Consider the following 22605-nt stretch of genomic DNA (forward strand, 5'->3'; position numbering starts at 1 on the left):
AGTGAGCTGAGATTGTGCGACTGCACTCCAGCCTACGCAATAAGAGCGAAACTCTGTCTCAAAAAAAAAAAAAAAAAAAAAGGTAAAGAGGAGAAGGATAGTTCATGAGTTGTTGTCCTTGTGAACCTGGTGATTAAGAGAGAAAGAGGAAGGCCAAAAGGATAACCCATGATTCACAGTTTTAAGAGACAGTAATTTTTAAAAAACAGAAGTAGAAAAAAATTGCATTGGTTAAAAACAAAACAAAGCTGAAAAACCTAAGCATCCAGCATCCTGCAATCAATATTTTTTCTAGAAAGATGGAATTGATGTATTTGAAAATACTTTTGGCTGTTAAAAAACTTTCTTCTTTTGCTTTCTTTTTTTAAAAACATCATTTAGTCGATTCAGAGTTGGAAAACTAAAAAGCAGCAAAAAAGGGAGGAAATTTTCAAGTTAAACGAAAAGGCAAACAACACACCTATGCTTTTTCATAATAAACAAGAAGATAATCAAAAGCAAAAAGAACAACAAAGAAAGAAACAGAAATTGGCAGTTGAAGCTTGGAAGAAACAGAAAAGTATAGAAATGTCAATGAAATATGCTTCCCACTTAAAAGAAGAGGAAGAGAAAGAGAAAAAACGTCAGAAAGAACGCCAGCGCCAGTTTAAGTTAAAATTACTACTAGAAAGTTATACCCAGCAGAAGAAAGAACAGGAAGAATTTTTGAGGCTTGAAAAGGAGACAAGGGAAAAGGCAGAAAAGGCAGAAAAAAGGAAAACTGCTGCTGATGAAATTTCCAGATTTCAAGAAAGAGTGAGTAAATCTATTTCCTAAATAATTTTTAAATGCTACACATGGAGGTATTACTTCCAAATTCAGTTCAGCAAAAATTGAGTACTTGTATATTGAACCTGTATATAGCATTAGTATACCAAAATGAGTAAGCCATGCTACCTAATTTCTAGTAGGTTATAGTCTAGTGGGAAAGATATGTGGAAGTAGGAGATTCCAGCATAATATGTTAAAGAGTGTGGTGATTGAGGTATGGACAGAGTACTTAGGAGGGAGTATAGGGAGGGACACTACCACAGCTATGAGTGGCAGAGAAAAGGTAATACTTAGGTTGACTCTTGAAGGGAAGGAAAGATGAGGTCCTTCCTAGCAGAGGCAACAGCATGAATAGCAGCTTGAAGGAGTGAAACAGTATGGTTTGTGATGGAAACTATTAACACTTCAATATTCTTAAGGCATTAGGCAGGAGAGGGGAACCAACAGATGATGAGACTAGAAAGGTAGCCATAGGCAAGGCTGAGTGATTTGTCTTCTTTGCCAAACTGCCCGGCTTTACCATACTGATGACTTGCTTATTTGTTCATTTACCCACCATAATGTAGGCTACATGAGGGCATTAGTGGTGTGTTTGCGTTAGTGGTGTGTTTTTTTGAGCATCCCTGTACCCTAGAGTTAAGTGCATTGCAGATACTTGTCTACTTAAAGGAATCGAGATTATTGCTGGGTGATCAAATTAAAGGTGATTTTAGACAAACATATACAAGAAAAATGCTAATAAGGACGCACTGGCAGAATTCATTCCAAAAAGTATTAAGACAAGGAAGGGGACCTTAAAATGAAAAAGCATGCAAATGAGATATAACTTATGAATTGTTATGTGCATCAAAATATATAGCAGCAACATTTGTACAGCAAAAGCTAAGGGAGGTATAAAGAAAAATAACAGACAAAAATACAGACAAAGCACATTAATACTGAAAATTCTAGTTCATTTATTTTAAAAATCTTCCTAAGTAACAAAAGTTCCCATTCCTTCTCATACACCCCCAAAATAAGCAGGACATGTAATAAAAGAAAAAATAAAACCCACAAAACAGAAAATATAAAATAATAAGAGAGATCTGAAATCAGACATACTTGCATTGATGAATGAAAATGGGCTTAACTCACTTATTAAAAGAGAGTTTTAGGTTGAACCTTAAAGTAAAACAAGAGATGCCTAAAATAAAGTAATACAGAAAGGATGTGCATGTGTTAACGTTTATATTCAGAGAAAATAAAGCTCTTAGCCTTTGTTGGAAAGAGTTAATAATGAAGGAATATTGATAGGTAAGGTAATTTAATTTTACTTGTGAACAACTAAATTTTGAACAAATTCTAGTTCAAATGATATCTTAATGCTATGGGTTTTTTTTTTTTTTAAAGGATTTACATAAACTTGAATTGAAAATTCTAGATAGACAGGCAAAGGAAGATGAAAAGGCACAAAAACAAAGAAGACTGGCAAAATTAAAAGAAAAGGTACTCTGCACTGAGATTATTTTTATTGTTATTATCCTATTTCCTTGATTTGTAAGGATACTGACATCAAATCTATTTCCTTTATATCTCATCTTATTTCTATAACATCTACTTTAAATTTCATACTTATTTACATAGTAGCAAGCATAACTTGGTACAATTTAAGCAACCATTATTTGAATTCTGTCATTTTTCTTTCACTCTGAATTATTGTTCCCCCTACTTGTCGTTTAAAAAATTTTTTCTATATGAACCTCTATTTTAGATAATGGCAGCTATGAGCATTGCCTAATCTCTTGTAGTACTCAGAGCTGAAGATGTTGGTGACCCTCATCGATAAAACAGAAGACTTATTGGTAGTTACTTATCCTAAATTTGTTGTCTGGCTATATCACTAGCATACTTAGCTGCATTACATTTCTCTCATAGTAGAAATAGAAAAATAAGAATAGAATAAAATAATAGAACTAAAAGAAATAAACTAACAGTTTATGAATAGATCGATGTAGTCTAAATTTTCCTTTAGCTCTATGAGCCCAATGAGAAGTTTACTGAGGTTATTAATAGTTTTATTAGCCAATATTAACTATGTATTTTAAAACTGCACTAAGCCTTTTACTTACTTACTGGTACAAACTGAGTTTGTATAATTAACTGGTACTATTTTACTTCTGATTACAGGTTGAAAACAATGTTAGTAGAGATCCCTCTAGGCTTTACAAACCCACGAAAGGTTGGGAAGAACGAACCAAAAAGATAGGACCAACAGGCTCTGGGCCACTTCTACATATCCCACATAGGTAAGAAAGAGAATTGGTGTTCATTTAGTAATTTAATTGCTGCATGTTTATATTTTATGCACTTACTGTGTGTAAATTATATTTTTCATATATATGAAAATATATATAATGTATAAGTATATATAATAAATGTTTTTTACCTAAATCTTTTTACATAAATATATAACATATATTTATATAATATATAAGTATATATAATATATATAAATATACATATTTTTCATATATATGAAAAAATATATATACATTTGCCTTTCAGGTCACTTTTATTTAAAAATAAACAGTAGATAAAAGTAAAAGTAGGTCGGGTACAGTGGCTCACGCCTGTAATCCCAGCACTTTGAGAGGCCAAGGAGGGCGGATCACGAGGTCAGGAGTTCGAGACCAGCCTGGCCAACATAGTGAAACCCCATCTCTACTAAAAATACAAAAAAAATTAGCCGGTCATGGTGGTGTGCACCTGTAGTCCCAGCTACTCAGGAGGCCGAAGCAGGAGAATCACTTGAACTTGGAAGGGAGAGGTTATGGTGAGCCGACATTGTGCCACCTGGGTAACAGAGTGAGACTCCATCTCAAAAAAGTAAATAAATCAATAAAGTACAAGTAGTACCCAATGCCCTATTAAATATTACATTCATGTTAGTATATGCCATTTTCTGCCTTTTTCATGTTAATATTTATTTTTATAAGAAGAGTAGTATTGAAAAAGAATGAATGAAAGATTGATAGATTAATAAGTAGATTAACTGATTGGTTTGTCAGTCAATCAGTTTGAGAGCTAGAGCAAGAAATAAATGAGGGTTGCAAACCTACATGCCCGTATGAACCAGACAAACAACACGCAGGGTAGGTTATATATATATTTTAAAGTTAGCATTTAATCAGATAGGGTTTTTTTCTTTTTAATTTCCTATATATTTACAATTGCTTTTCTCTTTTTCTCCTTAGGGCTATTCCAACCTGGAGACAAGGAATACAGAGAAGAGTATGAGATAATGAAATTGCTACTCAGTTGATAAGAATGTTAACATACTAAGTTATACCAGGGAGAAAGTGACTAACCGTGTTCTTTAAATATAAATAGCCTAGTCAGATTGATTATTGTGCTATATTGTGAATTGAGAGGTATTAAGTTTCATGAGGCTTTGTCATTAGTATTCCTGCTTCTACCACGAAGGTATTTAATATATGTGTTGGCCTATTATTGATGTAAAAGTTATTTAAATAAGTTAATGTTACAAACATTATTTAAATACTCAAAACATTTCAAAGAGATTTTGTTTTTGTCATAGCATAGCAAAATAAATTGGAAAAATCATACAATGACATTTTTTAAACCAAAATTTTGTAACTTTTGTAACTTGGAGTTAAGTTAGCTTGAGTAACAAAAAGGTAAAGTGGTTTTTGTTCAGAGTTATGAAATGTTAGTACTTTTTCTATGTTTAACAAATTGGCAGTTTGTCAGTTATGACATTTTTGTGTAATAAATATTTTGTATTTGTTTGAAGCATGCTTTGTTTTGTATAGAGAATATTTATTTTAAAAATATGTCTCTCATATACCCTATTAATTGTATTATTGATATAATCTTTTTGGTTTCCTTCAGCAATCCCAAATTTTCCTTCAGCCCTTCTGGATTGCACACATTTATAAAATCTTCGTGTCTTTCACATCTTCCTGGCTAATGCAGTTTTCTTTTCTGCTTCTGTTTGCCTCAAAATAGGAAAATTCATTGTTCTGAAACATCATCTGAAATAAGTCAGCTTTAGAATACTGTGATTTCTCTTGATAGCACTTAAAATGTTTTAGGTGGGGCATGGTGGCTCATGCCTGTAATCCCAGCACTTTCAGAGGTCAAGGTAGGAGAATTGAGGCCTGGAGTTTGACACTAGCCAGGGCAACACAAGGAGACCCTGCCTCTATGAAAAAAAAATTTAATTAACTGGGTATGGTGACGCACACCTGTAGTCCCAGCTACTTGGGAGGATAAGGTAGGAGGATCACTTGAACCCAGGAATTCCAGGTTGCAGTGAGCTACTATGGCACCACTGCACTCCAGCCTGGGTGAGAGAGTGAGAACCTGTCTCTAAAATGAAGGAAGGAAGGAATGAATGAATAAGATCTTTTAAAGCTGTTAGATTAACATATTTGGTCAAAATAATTAGTTCTTAAATTTCTAAACTTTTATACATGAAAATACAATGTAATTGAATACAGTTCAACTTTTCATATTATAAAATATTCCTTTCTAACTTTAATTTGTTCTCATAGGAAAGATACTATATACATAAAAACATAGGAAATTTATTCCTTACAATTTTTGTCTTAGATAATCTTTATCTTTCATTGTTAATGTGATGAATTTAGGTTAAATGACTCAGAAATGTACTATGAGTAGTGATCAAAATCTTTTCTTATTTTATAGTTAATATTCAAAGTAGATGGCTTCCAAATTTTAGAAACTGAATTCTGATTTGTACAGTTATTGGGGCAGAATGAGAAAATTGACCTAAAAGATCCTTAAACAGGAGTGCTGGTTTTGTTACTTGTTTTCCAAAACTTTTTTGTAATCATTTGAAGTCGTTTAGAGGTAAAATATAGAGGCTGGGCGCAGTGGCTCAGGCTTGTAATCCCAGCACTTTGGAAGGCCAAGGTGGGCGTATCACATGAGGTCAGGAATTCAAGACCAGCCTGGCCAACATGGTAAAACACCATCTCTACTGAAAATACAAAAATTAACCTGGTGTGGTAGTTCACGCCTGTACTCCCAGCTACTTGAGAGGCTGAAGCAGGAGAATCGCCTGGACCTGGAAGGCGGAGGTTGCAGTCAGCTGAGATTGCGCCACTGTACTCCAGCCTGGGCAACAGAGTGAGACTCCATCTCCAAAAATAAATACATAAATAAAATATAGAGCAAGACAAGGGAATTTAAAAGCAGAACTGAGAAGCTACAAGATACAAAAAACGTTTCTTACGTATTGCTTTTTTACGTGTTGCTTTTTGTTGCACGGAAATGCAGCTTTCAAATTCCTGTATCTAAGGTAAGCATTCTGCATGATGTGATTCTTATGGCTTTGTTTTTTGATTTTTTTTTTTAAATAAAGAAAAGTATGGAAGTTCCTCCGAAGAAATCAGTTTTTTTAGCTGAATCTGAAATAAATGATGACTTTATTATATAGATCCTTTACATAAAAGATATAAGATAAACACAAATATCTTCAGTTACAGAGTTCATAGAAGTTACAGGTTCATAAACTAGATGTCAAATAAACATTTCTTTTACTGGTTTAAAAGTACATTAGCTTCTTCTCCCAGAAGACACCAAATCGCGGATGACGCCAGTGCAGCAGGGGGCCTGGGATAGGGAACTGGGGTCGCAGCTGGCCCTGGGATGGGGAACTGGGATCACAGCCATGGAGTGGGTCGGGGCCAGCCACAGAGTTCCCGGAGGCAAGGCCAAGGCCAAGGAGTAGATGCTTGTCATCAAGCTGGGCCGCCTGGTCAAGGACATGAAGATTAAGTCCCTGGAGGCGATCTGTCTCTTCTCCCTACCCATCAAGGAGTCTGTTATCATTGACTTTTTCCTGGGGCCTCTCTCAAGGATGAAGTTTTGAAGACATGCCAGTGCAAAAGCAGACCCGCACCGGCCAATGCACCAGGTTTAAGGTGTTTGTTGCCATCCGGCACAATGGCCACACTGATCTGGGTGTTAAGCTCCAAGGAGGTGGCCACTGCCATCCACAGGGCCATCATCCTGGCCAAGCTCTCCATTGTGCCCATGTGCAGAGGCTACTGGGGGAACAAGATTGGCAAGCCCCACATCATCCCTTGCAAGGTGACAGGCTGCGACGGCTCAGTGCTGGCCCAGGTCATCCCTGCACCCAGGGGCACTGGCATCGTTGGCCCCCATGGCCAAGAAGCTGCTGCTGATGGCTGGTATGGATGACTGCTACACCTCAGTCAAGGGCTGCACTGCCATCCTGCGCAACTTCGCCATGGTCATTTTTGATGCCATCTCTAAGGCCTACAGCAGGCTGACCCCTGACCTCTGGAAGGAGACTGTATTCACCAAGTCTCCCTATCAGGAATTCACTGACCACCTCCTCAAGACCCACACCAGAGTCTCTGTGCAGAGGACCCAGGCTCCAGTGGTGACTACAACATAGGGTTGTACAAGAAAAATAAAGTGAAGTAAGCCCGGAAAAAAAAAAGTACATTAATAAGAAATATAGAAAAAACACTAAGAAGAAATGTTATAAAGTACTCATAATTCCAGGGTAACTTTTACAAAAAAACATACCTACATATTTTTAAATTGTTACAGTCATATAGTACATATTAATTACTATACCATAATTGCATTACACATTTTCGTACATTTCTACATAATTCAGACATCATCATGTAGTGGCTAAATAATATTCAATTATATAGATGTTCTATCATTCCCATTCTGTTATGCATATGCCAAAAATCTTACATGGCTAAAATCACTCATGGAAACCTTTTACCAACCCAGGAGGCATTCTATATTATCTCTCAATGAGTCCCACATCGCAAATTTTTCCTCCAGATTTGGATCAGATTGCTAGTCCTTGAACTGAGAATCAGATGAAATATTTGGCTTCCCTAACTTAAGGGCCATGTTTATTAGAATTAATTTTCTGAGAATGTATAGAGTGTCCATAGCTGATTCCAGTAAGTTAAACGTGTATAAGACTCCACATTGAAAATCTTCAGGTATTTGGGGGTATGTGTGCTAAGTGAGAGATCTTAATTGTAATAACAGTGAAAACTCCAGACTGGGCATACCTGATGGGCAAAGACTGTGAGCTCCGTATTTGTAGGAAAGTACCGAGGACAACCTAGTATCCATCTCTGGCTGTTTGTTAATGCAGTATTTTGTAAAGACATGCAGGAATACCTGTGAATAGGTAGTTAATAGTATCAAAAATTACTCAGAGCACTTTGGATTGTTGAATAAGTGTAAGATTATCCCAGCCCATAGAGTATAAGAATTATGTTTTCTAAGAAAGCTAACAAAACTATATCCAAAATTTTATTAGTTAAGTTGATTACAGGTAACCTAGTTTAGTTCTATTATTGGGTGGATCCCCCCACCCCGCTACCCAGGAATGCCTCATGAACATTTAAAGGGCATAGTATAATGGCTAAAACAACTTAAATCCCAATTTTGGTGGGGGGGGGGGGACTAGAAGCACGTTTAATTTTTTTAGAATGCAGGTAATTGGAGAAGATGTTGGGCTTATTTTGCTGTTGCAGATTGATGCACCATTGATTCTTGATAACACGTTGACTCAAGGAAAGTAAAATCTAGGATTTGTAAAAGCATGACGCAAGCAGTCACACATAGGTATGAATATGCATGTTGTATATGTTGGGGGGCATTATATACAGATTTTTAAGTGATTTCTGGTATCCAGAAAGGATTAGGATTAGGAAAGTCTCTGAACTTTTGTAGTGTCAATAAACATTTATCTCCACTGTTTTGTTTTTGCTTTTTGTTTCGTTTCCCTAACCGTTCGGCTTAAAACTGGCCCTCCAAAAATGAATCTATTAGTAAGTTTATGGTGATCCATCCCCGTTTTCAGATATACCATCCTCAGGTTCTAAAGAGCCAGCATTGTCTCAAAGCGAACTTGATGCTTTTGACCTTGGGCTTCCCAAGATAAAAATTCTGACGGAGGGATATGTGGACTGGATTTTCACAAGCCTGCGAGGTGTTTACAAGCCTCGAGGGCTTTGGGTAGAAATGGCTGGGTCATGCTCTAGCTAAGGAGATATCGGAGAGAGGAAGTGCTGCACAAGACCCAGATGATAGCGGTTTCAAATACTGGCTTAGTCTGCGGCGAGCGCAGGTCCCCTCACCCGGCACCTCCGGGTCAGCCCAGGAGGGTTCTTTCATTCCGCGCGCCAACTGATTCCGGGTCGCGGCGGACGTCGCTTCCGGAGCAGCATGGCGGCCACTGAAGACGAGAGGCTAGCAGGGAACGGTGAGGGGGAGCGGCTGGATTTCTTGCGGGATCGGCACGTGCGATTTTTCCAGCGCTGCCTCCAGGTTTTGCCGGAGCGCTATTCTTCGCTCGAGACAAGCAGGTAACTCGTGGCACAGTCAGCCAGGCTGGCACAAGGCCCGGGCCCCAGCGGAAAGGCGCGGCGGAGTTGGACCGCAAACTGGGCGCCCGAGGGGGACTGCGCCGCCGCCCACCTGGCACTGACTGGTTTCAAGCCGGCTTGAGGTTACTCTCACTCCCCCGCCGTACGGTGGGAAGGTCTGGAAGGCTGTACATCCAGGGCTGTAGAATCTCCAGTTTCCGCCGTTTTCACTTCCCATTATTTTCTGGCAACTCTGAGCTTCTTTTTTACTCCTTCCCATAGCCTGTCGCTTTGCCTCATTACTTCCGAGTGTGAAAGGAAAAGGACAAAGTTTGTCGTCGTATTTTTAGATGAATACTCCTATGCATCGCTGTCCTCTGTAAAGTCATTAACTCTTAATAGAGTGTCTGTATGGTGTTTTATATGTAGGAGCGGCAGAGAACCTCTAAGGTCTTAGAAACTTCATGGGAACTATAAATCTAATGGTAGGCGAAAGAGGTGCGGTGTTGCGTGAAGCAGCCTGTTCAAAGTATTGCAATAGCTGAAGACTGTGATGCGGCAGAGGCTAAGCGACTTCATTTACAGTAGAAGCCGGGGATGAGAAGAAAGGAGAAGGCGATCTTTGCTCCGCAATGCTGTGTTTTGAAGTGAGGCTCAAAAGCTGCTTGAGACTGGATGGGAGGAAAGAGCAGATTGTTTTTGCTGTGTTCTCTCCCCACGTTTTCTAAATTCTGAGTTACTGGTGTATTTTGAACACTATATGACTGGATCAGTTTGGGGAGCTTTGCAGATTACTTCTGCACACTTGGTCAAGAACTATTATGGTAGGTGCTAGAGTACTGCTGAACAAGACAAGCATTTGTATAGATTTCTGTGCTATATGTTAGTGTAGGGTTCATAAGAGTATATAGACAGGCATGTACATAATCCAGATTTCTTTAGAGAGGCCTTCCTTAAACACCCTTCCCAAAGGGACCACTTCCAAGACCACCTTAAATATTATGTATTTATTGGTTTATTTGTTTAATATCTTTTTATTACACTGGATTATAAACTTCACAAAGGTAACATTTTTGTCTATCTTGTTTACCTCTATACTTAGGACTGGGCTGCCCTGTCCAATCTGGTGGCCACTAGCCACATTTTTAATTAAAATTAAAAATTAAGTTACTCTGTTTGCAGTAGCCACCACCCTTCAAGTGCTCAGTTACCATATTGGCCAGTGGCAATTGTTTCTATTTCAACATTTGCAACATCTTAGTTTGCACTAGATCCTTAAATAGTACCTGGTATATGAGAAGCACTAAGAAATATTTGTTGAATAATGTGACCTGAGCCCTGAAGGATGAACAGATTCTTACAAAAGAGTGAAACGTGTGTATTCCTTCCTTCTCCCATAGTTGTTGATTGATTAGCAGAGCCCATACCTTCACTGAGAGATTCAGATTTCCATACCGAAAGATTATGATTGTAGTGATATGAGATGTTTTAAAATGTTGATAAATCATTTATATCTTAATGGGGATTAATTTTATGTGATTCAAAGCGTTTGTATAAAAAGTCTTCCATCCTGTTTTTGTTATTGATACATAATGTACATATTTATCGTATACATACACTGTTTGGATACATGCAGTGTATAAGTCTTGTGAGCTGATTAAATTGTGATTGTTAAACAGTTGAACTTTGCTTGCAGCTATCACTGTAAGTCTGTGATTGCATTTTCAAGGTGCGAATGTGTTTGGCCTGTTCTATAAAATTCCAGCTTGGACAAATCCAAATAGAATAAATGTACTTTGGCATTAAACTGTGTAATTCCGTTCACAGCATAAGTAAAACAGCACAAATTTCTGACTTATTTAACTTCAGTATAAGCATAGGGTCGACACCAAGTGTTACATATTAGGTAACAGATATATAACACCTTAGTGCATTGGTTAAGCAATATTATATCTTTTTTGTCTAATGTTCGTCACATGAATAGAATTTTTACGTCATTTTGGTTTTCTTATAGCCCACATAACTGCATTTAAGATAACTGCATATATCGGTTTCTGTAGTGTTTTTTAAGTTTTTCTCTTTCCTAACTCACAGACTTTATTTTTTTTAGCACTAAGTTCTTTTGTGGTGCATGTGATTCATAACTGACTTTAAAATGCTTGTGAAGAAACTCCAACCTTTTCAGCAAAGGTGACTGGTCACAAAGTTTCTGCTGATTTTTAAGACAAAACAATACATTGGGCAAGCCACAAGTCTTACCTAGTTAATTTCCACAGTCATTCATAGAGTGCCTCCCCGTGTGTCTAGGTACAGGGATACAGTGTTAAACCAATGATTCAAGTGTTCCTCTGTTCATTTGTTTTTACCAATAGGTATGAAAAAGCTGACTTTTGAGAAGGCTAATATCAGACTGGATATTTAGACACTTATTTTCTGATTCACCATTTTGGCAAAATTACTCTTATTTTCCTGTTTCTTTTAGCCTGACCAATAGGAATAATTTTTACTTTTCTAGTGACGATAACTTTATGAAAATAAAAAGTGTATTGTCTATTGTTTCATCAGGGATTTTTCTTTTATATTGACTTCTTAAAATGATAGTTACTAGTTTAGAACTCAAGTGAATATTATATCTTGCATTGGGAGCTTTATCAGTCACCAGGTTTCTTTTATAAGTAGTTTGGGGAGTTTAGTGTGGTTTATGAGTTATTGTTGCCATATGTATTTGGGTAATAGGAATTAGAGTAGTCCTTTTTATTAAGGAACAAATTAGTGACAATTTTCTGTTATTTTTACAGTCAGCTGTTCTAGAAGAAGGGTTTAAGCAGTTAGCTTTTATTTCACAAGGCATTTACAATCTAGCTAGTCTTCGTATTCTCATGTCCCTCTATTTTCCCCTATGTATCCTGTGTTGTAACCTCTCTGCTGCCTCCCATTCTGCAACTACTTTGTTCTTTCATTTCCTCGCTTTTTTTTTTTTTTTTTTTGAGACAGAGTCTCACTCTGTCGCCAGGCTGGAGTGCAGTGGTGCCATCTCTACTTACTGCAACCTCCGCCTCCTGGGACAAGTGATTCTCCTGCCTCAGCCTCCCGAGTAGCTGGGACTACAGGTGTGTGCCACCACGCTCAGCTAATTTTTTGTATTTTGAGTGGAGACGGGGTTTCACCATGTTGGCCAGGATGGTCTGGGTCTCTTGACCTTGTGATCCACCCGCCGCAGTTTCCCAAAGTGCTGGGATTACTGGCATGAGCCACCGCGCCCGTTGCCTTAAATATATCACAGTCTAGCAGTACATCTTTGAAAGTGTAGTGGTCCGAGGCTCTAAGTAATGACTTGTATGTGCTTATAAAAATGCGCATACCTGGGCCCCTTCCCAGACCTTCACTGGTTTCTGTATGGGCCTTGGGAGTCTGCATTATAACAAGCATCTCAGGTGGTTCTAATGCAGGCTAAAGTTAGAGACTGTTTGCCTTATAGTAGAAACAAATACGCAGTTATTACAGCAGTGATTCCCAACTCTAATGGGCATGTGAATCACTTGGGGATCTTGTTAAAATGCAGATTCTGATTGCATAAGCCTGCGTCATTGTATTTTTAGATGAATACTCCTGTGCATCCCTGTCCTCTGTAAAGTTATTGACTTTTAATGGAGTGTCTGTATGGTGTTTTATGTGTAGGAGCAGCAGAGAACCTTTAAGGTCTTAGAAATTTACTTTATGGGAACTATAAATCTAATGGTAGGCAAAAGAGGTGCAGTGTTGCATGAAGCAGTCTATTAAAGTATATTGCAGTAGCTGAGGAGTGTGATGCTGAATGTGAGCTGAAGATGCTGCATTTCTGACAAGTGCCCAGATGATTCTGATATGGCTAATCCCCTGACTACACAAAATGATTGTGATATTCTGAGGGCATTCTGAAAGTACCTAAGTAGCTCAGCCCGAAGAGAGACAGGCACTAGAGAAGGCTTCTTGGAAGAAGTAACCGCAAAGCTAAATCTTAAAGAATGTGTTCCAGTGTTTTGTTGTTGTTGTTGCTGCAAATGGACAATAAGAAGAATAAAGCTGGAGAAGTGAGTGTTGAGCAGAAAACTTCACTTAGTTCTCTAGTAGTGGTTCAGAATGTAAAGGGATGTGGTAGGAATGTAATCTAAAGAGGTAGGCATGCATCAGATCGTGGAAAGCTTTGTGTGCTTATCTAGAAACATGAGTTGGATATCATGTAAGTGACAGGAATAGTCATTTGTATAGCCATATATCACATGGTACAGGACCAGAACCAAGGAGACCGGTGAGGCCACTGATGTGGTACTCCAGGAGAGAGATGCTGAGGGAGTGAAGTAGGGCTAGAGAAGAGGGGATGAAGAAGAAGGAGGAGTCCCAGGATTCTTGAATTGGAACTACCATCTGGTCTGGAGAATAAAAGGCAAAAGGAGCCAGTTGAGAAAGGAAGAAGATGATTTCTATAATAGCACTTAACATGTAACCTCCTTAAGGTTAGGAAGCTTTATTCATTTTTGTCGTGACATCTAATCTCTAGTAGGTGTTCAGTAGATGTTTCTTACTGAAAAATTATGGTAGTAGAAAAACTATTTTACAAGTTAAGTAATTTCACAGATATGTGACTGTACTTAAAAGTATTTACCAGATGAATCAGCCATTGAAAAACAATTGTAAATGAAGAATAATGCTTCAAATTCCAGAATTCGTGCAGTCTTTCAGTCATTTGTTTCGAAGTATTATGGCAGCATCTATGTGCTAGTGTTTTAACTTCATGATTAAGTTTAATATATCCTCTAAGGCTCTCTCTTCAATGACATGGTTATCAATTTTATTTGTGTTATTTCTTAATGTAGATGCTTGTTTATAATTTTAGAACTCTGCAATATGATGTAGCCATAGGCCCATCTGGTATCTAGACATGAATGTAGTCCATTGTTTAAGACACTTGGAGAGACTGGGAAAGGAAGGGGTTGCACCAGAAAGGGTCAGGACAAGTGATCCAAAGTTTGGGAATCTAGTCAACTGTCATAAATTAGTGTTTTCAATATATTCCTTAAATCAGTATGACTAAGTTCTTTTTTCCACTGTCCAGACTATAGACTGTTTTTCATGCTTTTTTTTTTTTTTTTTTTTTTTTTTTTTTGGTGACGGTGTTTCGCTGTTGTTGCCCGGGCTGGTGTGCGATGACACGATCTCAGCTCACTGCAACCTCAACTCACTGTAACCTCCACTTGCCGAGTTCAAGTGAGTCTCCCGCCTCAGCCTCCCTAGTAGCTGAGATTACAGGCACCCGCCACCACGCCTCGCTGACTTTTTGTTTTTTTAGTGGAGATGGAGTTTCACCATGTTGGCCAAGCTTGTCTAGAATTCCTGACCTCAGTTGATCCACCCACCTTGACCTCCCAAAGTGCTGGGATTACAGGAGTGAGCCGCTGTGCCCAGCTTTCTTGTTGTTCTTATTTTATCTTTGGGGTATGTGTGTTCTTAAGCCTGGAATATTTGACATCTTTTGGAGACACTTAGGTTAACCCTCTTGTCTGTGAATTGATTCTTTGGTGAAGCGACTTGATTGGGGGTTGGGGGATGTTAGTTTTTCATCCTTGTAAGATAAACTTCTTATACATATTGTTCAGAGTGGTAGAAGAGGGGTGAACAGAAAGGTATTGCTTGCTTATTTCTACTTCTTAGGCTGCAGACTCAGATTGAGTTCTAGGGAAAAGAAGAAAGAAAGAGAATAAACAGATATTCTCAGAAAGAAGTAATAAAGTAAAAATAACTTCATTGGCTTGATTTTAGGTGCATGTGTTCGCACAATTACCCCTCTATACACCTGTGCTGAGTCAGGTTGCCCAGCAGTTTATTCCCAAGTAGAAGTCATCTAGGAACCATAAAACCCTACATTATATTATTTCTCTCAGAGGCCCGCAGCCCAAAATTCCTTTGTGTTTTTTGTGGCTTGTTTTAATTCTCTTTCTTTCAGTTTTAGGTCTACTTGAGAATTCTGGTGTGATCGGAAGGGGAATGGTTTCCCAGACTATTTTAAAGGGAGGCCAGATATTTGCCCCAAAGTGACTGATTGGTTCTTTCTGCCAAGCGTTTCTGATGGGACCTCTCTTTATAAACATAAGCCATTCACCATAACTCTGTTAATCTCATAAACCTTATGGTCTCAACCTAAGTCTTCATCTATGAGTTGAAAATGCTGGACTTTCAGGAGCCTGTAATAATTAAGTATGCAAGATTTTAAAATACCATCACATGACTGATTTTTTGTATTTGGTACTTACGTATAAATAGTGCGTTCATATCCAGGAGCAAGTAACATGACAAACAGATCATTCAGATAACATATACAGATAAGAGTATGACTTTAAAGCAGGTTTTCTCAACCTCAGCACTATTGACATTTTAGATGAGATAATTCTTGGTTGTATGATGGGCCTGTCCTGTGTGTTGTAGACATTTAGCAGCAGCCCTGGCTTTTACCCACTTGATGCCAGTAACTCCCTTCTCCACTGTGACAACCAAGAATGTTTGATTCTGATGTGTTAACGTTAGGGGCAGTGTTCCCAGTAGAGAACCACTGTTCTAGAACAGTGCTTCTGAAACCTGCCTGCACATTAAAATTACCGGGGAAATTAAGTACAAAAACAAACCCAAAGGGCCCAGACCCCACCTTACACCCATAGATTTGATTGTGAAGTAGGACCTTGATCTCTATGTTATGTTTGTAGTATTTTGGTCGTTTTTAAGCAGATTCTAATGAGCAGCCAGGTTTGAGAAGCACCCCTGTGGAGAACACCATTTTGGGACCTAGACTTCTTGAGTAGTTTTGATTGTCCAGTGTTGAAATTTCAGGTAAATTACTTGAGTTTTTTGGATTTTATTTTCTTCAGTTAGAAAATTAAAGAGATGGACTAGATCATTTCTGAATTTGTTAATTTGGAAAAAAATCCCACCTTGTTTTTACAGCCTTTTGCATAAATTCTCTAACTACATCGCTTTTACTGACAGGAAGATCTTTGTTTTATCCACTATCCGACCTCAAGTCCTTCATGTTTTCCTCCACTTTTGTCTCTGTCTTCTTTTTGTCCTTTTCCTTAATGACGCTTTAATAAACTACATTAGTAGATGCTAATTGTACCTGACTATAAAGATAATCATTCACTTTATATGTTACATCAAACCCAAAAACCCTGTTAGAGCTCTCCAGGAGGGTTAGATATAGTATTGCAGAGCCTTTATTAGTTCAGTAAATATTTGAGTGCATACAAACAAAGTGGACCTTATCTCATGAGACATAATTACCACCAAGGGCAGTGATTTTCAAACTTTGTTGCTATTATGTAGAGGTTTTTCCCATGTCTAAAGTATCATTGTGTTTGGAGAAGCACATTCCTCTGGGGAAAATGGTTACAACCGAGAGTCTGTAGAAAAGGCCTATAGTGTTATAGAGTGTAATTAGATCCTAAAGTCATTGTTACTCCTGTCCCTCCAAATTATGGCAGACCAATGATAATGGCTTCCATGTATTGAGTGCTTATTGTGAGCAGGTAAGCACAATAACTGTATAAGGTATAGTAATGATTGAAATAATTATCAGAAGCTGATTAGAAAAATTTAGGTATCCTCCCCAGAGTCACGTGGTCAGTCTAGTGAAATTGGCCAACTTGGAATTTGAACCCAGGTCATTTGACTGCAGAGTATGAGCTTTGAACTACTGTGCAACACTGCTTTCCACATAAAGGAGTTCCACTGCCCTTAATATAATCCTGATCTTACCTAGGTAAATTACCTTTCTAATTCAGATAGATCTCAGTGTGTTGTTAGGATTAAACTGAGATAATATATGAGAAATGTCCCAGCTCTTTGACTAATACATAGTAATAGTCTCTCAATAATATGTTTCCCAAATATTTATTGTTCTTAAGTGTACCCAAATCTCTTTAGTTTTACTTTTTGTCCTTAAGCTTTGGTTGGAATTAAATTACTTTCTGATATCTCCTCCTGTTATCTGATGGTTGCTAGTCTTTTTCCACCAGGGATCATAGAGATAATTATGCCCTAAAAAAAAAAAAAAAAAAAGAAAGAAAGAAATCACTATTTTCTCATTTCTCCTAAAGTTGGTACAGATTAAACATCCCTAATCGAAAACTCTGAGAGGCTCCAAAATCAGAAATGATTTGAGCACTGACATGATGCCACAAGTGAAAAATTCCACACATAAGTACTGAACACAAACTTTCATGCACAAAATTATTAAACTATTATATAAAATAAGCTTCATGTGTGTAAGATGTATATGAAATTTAAATGAATTTCATATTTAGACTTGGGTCCTGTCCCAGTGGGATATCATCCATTATGTATATGCAAATATTCTAAAATTTAAAAAAATCTGAAATCTGAAACAGTTCTGGTCCCAAGCAATTCAGATAAGGGATACTAAACCTGTAGTACTATTCTGTCTATCTATAGATAATACTATTCTAGATGCATAGGAGAGAAGTAAATTTGTTACATACAGTGGATACCTCAGGGCATTAAGGCTTCATTCTTTCTTAAAATCTTCATTGAAAAAGTTACAGAATAGATCAGGTAGCTCTGCTGTAAAATTTTAGACCAGATAATTTGAAATATTAATTTATTACTATTAGTCATATGAATTGTTAGATTATGGAAGTGATATAACAGTACTCAAGCTATACTAGAGACTGCTTCTCAACATGAAAAGAATTATGTATAACAGATTCTGTGTGTTCAGAGCAATCAGTAAGATACTGATTTTTATATGAAAGTACAGGTTTAGATTTCCAATTTATAGTGTACAGTCTTAGAGGGGGAAGGTTTTGCTCTATAGTTTTTCATTCCACCAAAGAGTGCTCCTCTCTGGGAAAATAGACTGTAAGTACATTTGTATTTTTTTTAAATGTTTTGTATTTTTCAAAACTTATTATAAATCTTTTCCCAAGGAGTCATATTATTTGTTAACAGCTTTGAATTAAGATACTATTCTCATATTCCTCCAGAATTTAATATAAGCTATAAGTATAATTGATCCTGACAAATTAGTGAAAATTGACATTTTCATATATTTCTAAGCCCTGTACTATTTGTACTGATTAGTTGTAGAGAATCCTTTTTTAAATCTACTTTAGCCTTCAGTTTGCTGATATTCTGGCTTTAGTGGGTCATGTTTGTGTCAGTGGGGTAGGACTGGTTTCTTAACTCCCAAATGTCCCCTTTTGAAAAATTGAAACAAAGGCTTGACTGATAATATTAAGTTACAAGAATATATATACACACACACACACATATATATATGCTTTTGTAAGGTGGAAGTATTGTTTAAATTATTGGAAAATTAGAATGATTTTATTATTTTTCTAGACCAGAAAGACTTCAGACTTAAGTGGTTTGATAGTTAAGGTGGAATTTTACATTTTTTTCTTTTAGGTTGACGATTGCATTTTTTGCACTCTCCGGGCTGGATATGTTGGATTCCTTAGATGTGGTGAACAAAGATGATATAATAGAGTGGATTTACTCCCTACAGGTCCTTCCCACAGAAGACAGTGAGTGAGTTTTTAGCATTTTATTTTTAGTGTGACTAGTTGTACCTGACATAACATGCGTTGGACTAGAAAATCTTAGTACTTGTAAACTGTTAACATATTTTATTTATCTGTGATTTCCTTGTAATGCAGCATTGCCATTCTGTTGAAATATAGTACTTAACAAATCTGATCATGATCTCTTAAGAAAACAATTTAGAATTATCTGGAATTTAATAGCGATTCACACTTGTGGCACTGTACTATGCTTTTCCATGTTGATGACTGATTGTTGATTATTTATAGTCAGTATTTATTTTTGATTAGTTCTGTGGCATTAACTCTGTTTTTCATTTCCAACAACTCTTGTCTTTTCAGTGAAAAACTCTTTGCCATCAAAAAGTTTTCTTTCAGTTTCCTGGTTGTTTTCCCTCCAGTGTTTCATTAGCATTTTTAATGGTTTCTTAAAGCTCTTATGTATGCTTCAGTCATTTTTATACTTCATAACACTTTAAAATTTTTTATTAATTGAATTCTCAGAGTTCATAAATTACATAATCAACTACAAATATGTACGTTTTATAAACTGTATTACTCTGTTAAGTATAAAATATCTAAGATAGATATAACTTACACATGTTATATATTCTAACCTTAAAGACATCAAACAAATAAACTCCTAGAACATCATGCTTTTTTTTTTTTTTTTGAGGTGGTCACCACTTACCTGTCTTTAAAGAGTTAGCATTTTGTGGTTCACTGGTTGGAGTAATCATATGTAAATCTCATCCAGTGAACTTTGGAGAAATAATAAGCTAAAACTTTACTTAGAAAGAAAGATTTTCTCTGTTTTACAGATGATCTTGAACATAGTTTGTGGCTATTTTATTCTTGAAGTTCATAGTGTTTGTTTTTATATAATTTTTTAATCTATGCCTGTTTATAAAGTCTTATTAAAAATTGATTAAGCATTTTGAACTAGGTCTATCAGAATTAAATATATAAATACCTAATCACTTTTTTTAACCAGCTCCATGAAAAGCATATATAAGAGTTTGGTCAATAGTTACAGATCTACCATGTTGACGAGTAGGATTTATTGAACTTTCTGCTAAGAGTTCTACTCTTCTAAATCTGTAGAGAAGGGCTGTGATAAGTTGCAAGATATGGTCCTCATTTTCCAGGAGCATGTGGCTGAGGCCACATCTTAGTCCTGGTCACTTGCAAAATAGAAGTCATTTGTTGTTTTCCCTTTTTGCCAGGATGTTTTTTAGTAGTTTAAGGGAAAGCCTGGGATTTTTAAACAGTTAATTATTAGACTGATGTATGGTAGAATTATTACAGATTGTGCTTGGTATTTTTTTTTTAATTATAAGTACATGCTTGGTTTTTAAAGAAATGTATCTTCCATGGTACGGATAGGAAATTATATACATACTATGGCACATAGGAAAAGCTCTGTTCTTGCTGAAATATATTTTTATGTTATTTTTTAATTAAAAATTTACTGAAACTCATACTCCTGAAATAAAATAGCTATTGTCTTTATAGAAAAGGATGGACCATAACATTTAATGAGAGAACTCAAGATGTAGGTTATAGTTTCCAGACCGTTGGTCACTTACTCACCATGCTTCCTACTTTCTGTCTTTTCTTCTGTTTCCCCCCACTTTTAAGGACTATTTGGTGGCTCCATGATTGAGCAATTTTTTGGTCTGTTCTTTAATAAGTGTTTACTTCCCCCATCATTTTATTAGTGAAATGAGTTTTTTATAACACTATTATCTCTCTGTTGTTCTAAAAAGCTACATACTTCTCATTATTTAATCTTGTGTTGTGAGAGATTTGCTGTTATCTGGAGTTTCATATTATCCATAATAATTTTGTTTGTTATGTAATCACCAGAATGGCTAAAAATGAAAAAAGTGGAAAATAACAAGTGTTCACAAAAATGTGGCAAACTGGAACTCTCATTCACTGCCAAAGGAGTTTTACACCTGCTTTGGAAAACTATTTAGTTAAATTTGCTAAAGCTGAACATGTGTATATTCTACGACTCAACAGTTCTAGTGTATACCCAGCAGAAATTAAAACATGTTCCCCAAAAGATATGTTCTAGGATGTTTATAGCAGTATTTTTTATAAGAGCCTAGAACTAGTAATTATACAGACTACCCATCTTCAGTATAATGGATAAAGGATATATTAGCATATTCACACCATGGAAAATGATACAGTAATGGGAATGAACAGTCTACAACTATGTTCAGTTCTTTGAGTGTCACAAGCATGTTTTTGAGAAGAAAGAAGTACATTCTATATTGTTCCATTTTTACAAAATACAAAAGTAACTAAAACCAGTCTGGGCTTTTGGGGAGTACTAGAAGGAAGTGGGAGAGACTTCTGGAGTGCTAGTCATGTATTTTTTCTTGAGCTGAGCACTGGTTATACAGGTGAGTTTATTTTGCAAAAGTTCATGGAGCTTTTTAATTATTATAGGAGTACTTTTTTTATGTTTTTTACACTTCAGGGAAAGTTTAAACATTTTTTGGAGGTAGAGTTGCAGCTCACCACCCCTTTTGAGACCCATCAGAATTATCTTTCCTAGTAAGCTGTCAACTCCATGGACTTCATTGGCTTGAAGCCCATTGCCAGTTTTTTTCTTCAGTCATTACTGCTTAAAAGTTACTTAAAAAATTTTGGCTTCCACCTGAATTGCAAACTTCTGGAAGGCAGATGAGTGAATGTGTCTTCTATTTCTTTTCCCTCTCAGTGCTTAAATCATTGTTGTGTATCAGTAGTTGTTAGACTGTTGAATCACCTTCCCCTTCTCCAACTTTTTTCTGTTCGTCTTTTATATATTTTCTCATTTAGCCTAGGACCTCGTCTGGCTCCTCAAATATTTTCTAATTCGTAAAGCATTTGCAAACTGATAGAATATGCTTTCTGCAACTCATAGGTCTGTATTTGTCCTACTTTGAGATACCACGTAAAATCTAGGCAATTATAATATCTAAAAATGTTAAACAAAACCGGGGGTTATAAAGGAAAAATTTGATAGATTTGACTAAAGAAATATTTAAATACTTTATGTAGTAAAAGATAACAAATAAGTGATGAATTTGCAGAAAATTATGGCATGTATAATATTAACATTGACTATTAAGAATTGTTAAAGATTCAGAAGAAAAAGATACATTGTCCTTTAGAAAATGACAAAATTTATTGAGTAAGTAGTTAACAAAAGAAGTACAGATAGTCAATCAATACATAAAAAGATGATTAACCTTACTAGAAATCAGGAAAATTCAATCAAAACAATGTTACATTATTTTTTTTTTAACCTAACATGTCAGTTTTGCTAAAAGTTGCCAAGAATATGGGAGAGGGAGTACTTTAATATTCTGTTGGGGGGGGGGGGCGGAGCAAGATGGCCGAATAGGAACAGCTCCAGTCTCCAACTCCCAGCGCGAGCGACACAGAAGACCGGTGGTTTCTCCATTTTCAACTGAGGTACTGGGTTCATCTCACTGGGGAGTGCCAGACGATTGGTGCTGGTCAGCTACTACAGCCCGACCAGCGAGAGCTGAAGCAGGGCGAGGCATTGCCTCACCTGGAAAGCGCAAGGGGGAAGGGAATCCCTTTTCCTAGCCAGGGGAACTGAGACACACAACACCTGGAAAATCGGGTAACTCCCACCCCAATACTGCGCTTTAAGCAAACAGGCACACCAGGAGATCATATCCCACACCTGGCCGGGAGGGTCCCACACCCACGGAGCCTCCCTCATTGCTAGCACAGCAGTCTGTGATCTACCGGCAAGGCAGCAGTGAGGCTGG

General features: G+C 36.9%; 2 protein-coding genes and 1 pseudogene across 5 annotated transcripts in view; all 3 read left to right on the top strand.

The window, feature by feature from the left end:
- CCDC112 (coiled-coil domain containing 112) overlaps positions 1–4605 on the top strand; it is a 30116-nt gene extending 25511 nt beyond the window's left edge. The window contains exons 7-10 of the mRNA XM_008014178.3: positions 382–795; positions 2200–2295; positions 2977–3095; positions 4044–4605. Coding sequence (XP_008012369.3) covers positions 382–795; positions 2200–2295; positions 2977–3095; positions 4044–4086 — 672 coding nt within the window. The 3' untranslated portion in view covers positions 4087–4605. The remainder of the gene's footprint in view (positions 1–381; positions 796–2199; positions 2296–2976; positions 3096–4043) is intronic.
- Positions 4606–6341: 1736 nt separating this feature from the next.
- On the top strand, positions 6342–7261 carry LOC103244359 (small ribosomal subunit protein uS5 pseudogene; annotated as a pseudogene).
- A 1772-nt stretch (positions 7262–9033) lies between these two features.
- The window catches only part of PGGT1B (protein geranylgeranyltransferase type I subunit beta), an 86474-nt gene continuing 72902 nt past the window's right edge, over positions 9034–22605 (top strand). For 3 of the 4 annotated variants that reach the window (XM_073010750.1, XM_073010749.1, XM_073010751.1), the window contains exons 1-2: positions 9034–9212; positions 18669–18787. In XM_073010750.1, coding sequence (XP_072866851.1) covers positions 9073–9212; positions 18669–18787 — 259 coding nt within the window. In that variant the 5' untranslated portion in view covers positions 9034–9072. The remainder of the gene's footprint in view (positions 9213–18668; positions 18788–22605) is intronic. The other variant, XM_008014176.3, reaches the window with a different exon arrangement.

Source organism: Chlorocebus sabaeus, chromosome 23 (assembly GCF_047675955.1).
Source record: "Chlorocebus sabaeus isolate Y175 chromosome 23, mChlSab1.0.hap1, whole genome shotgun sequence".
Taxonomy (NCBI): domain Eukaryota; kingdom Metazoa; phylum Chordata; class Mammalia; order Primates; family Cercopithecidae; genus Chlorocebus; species Chlorocebus sabaeus.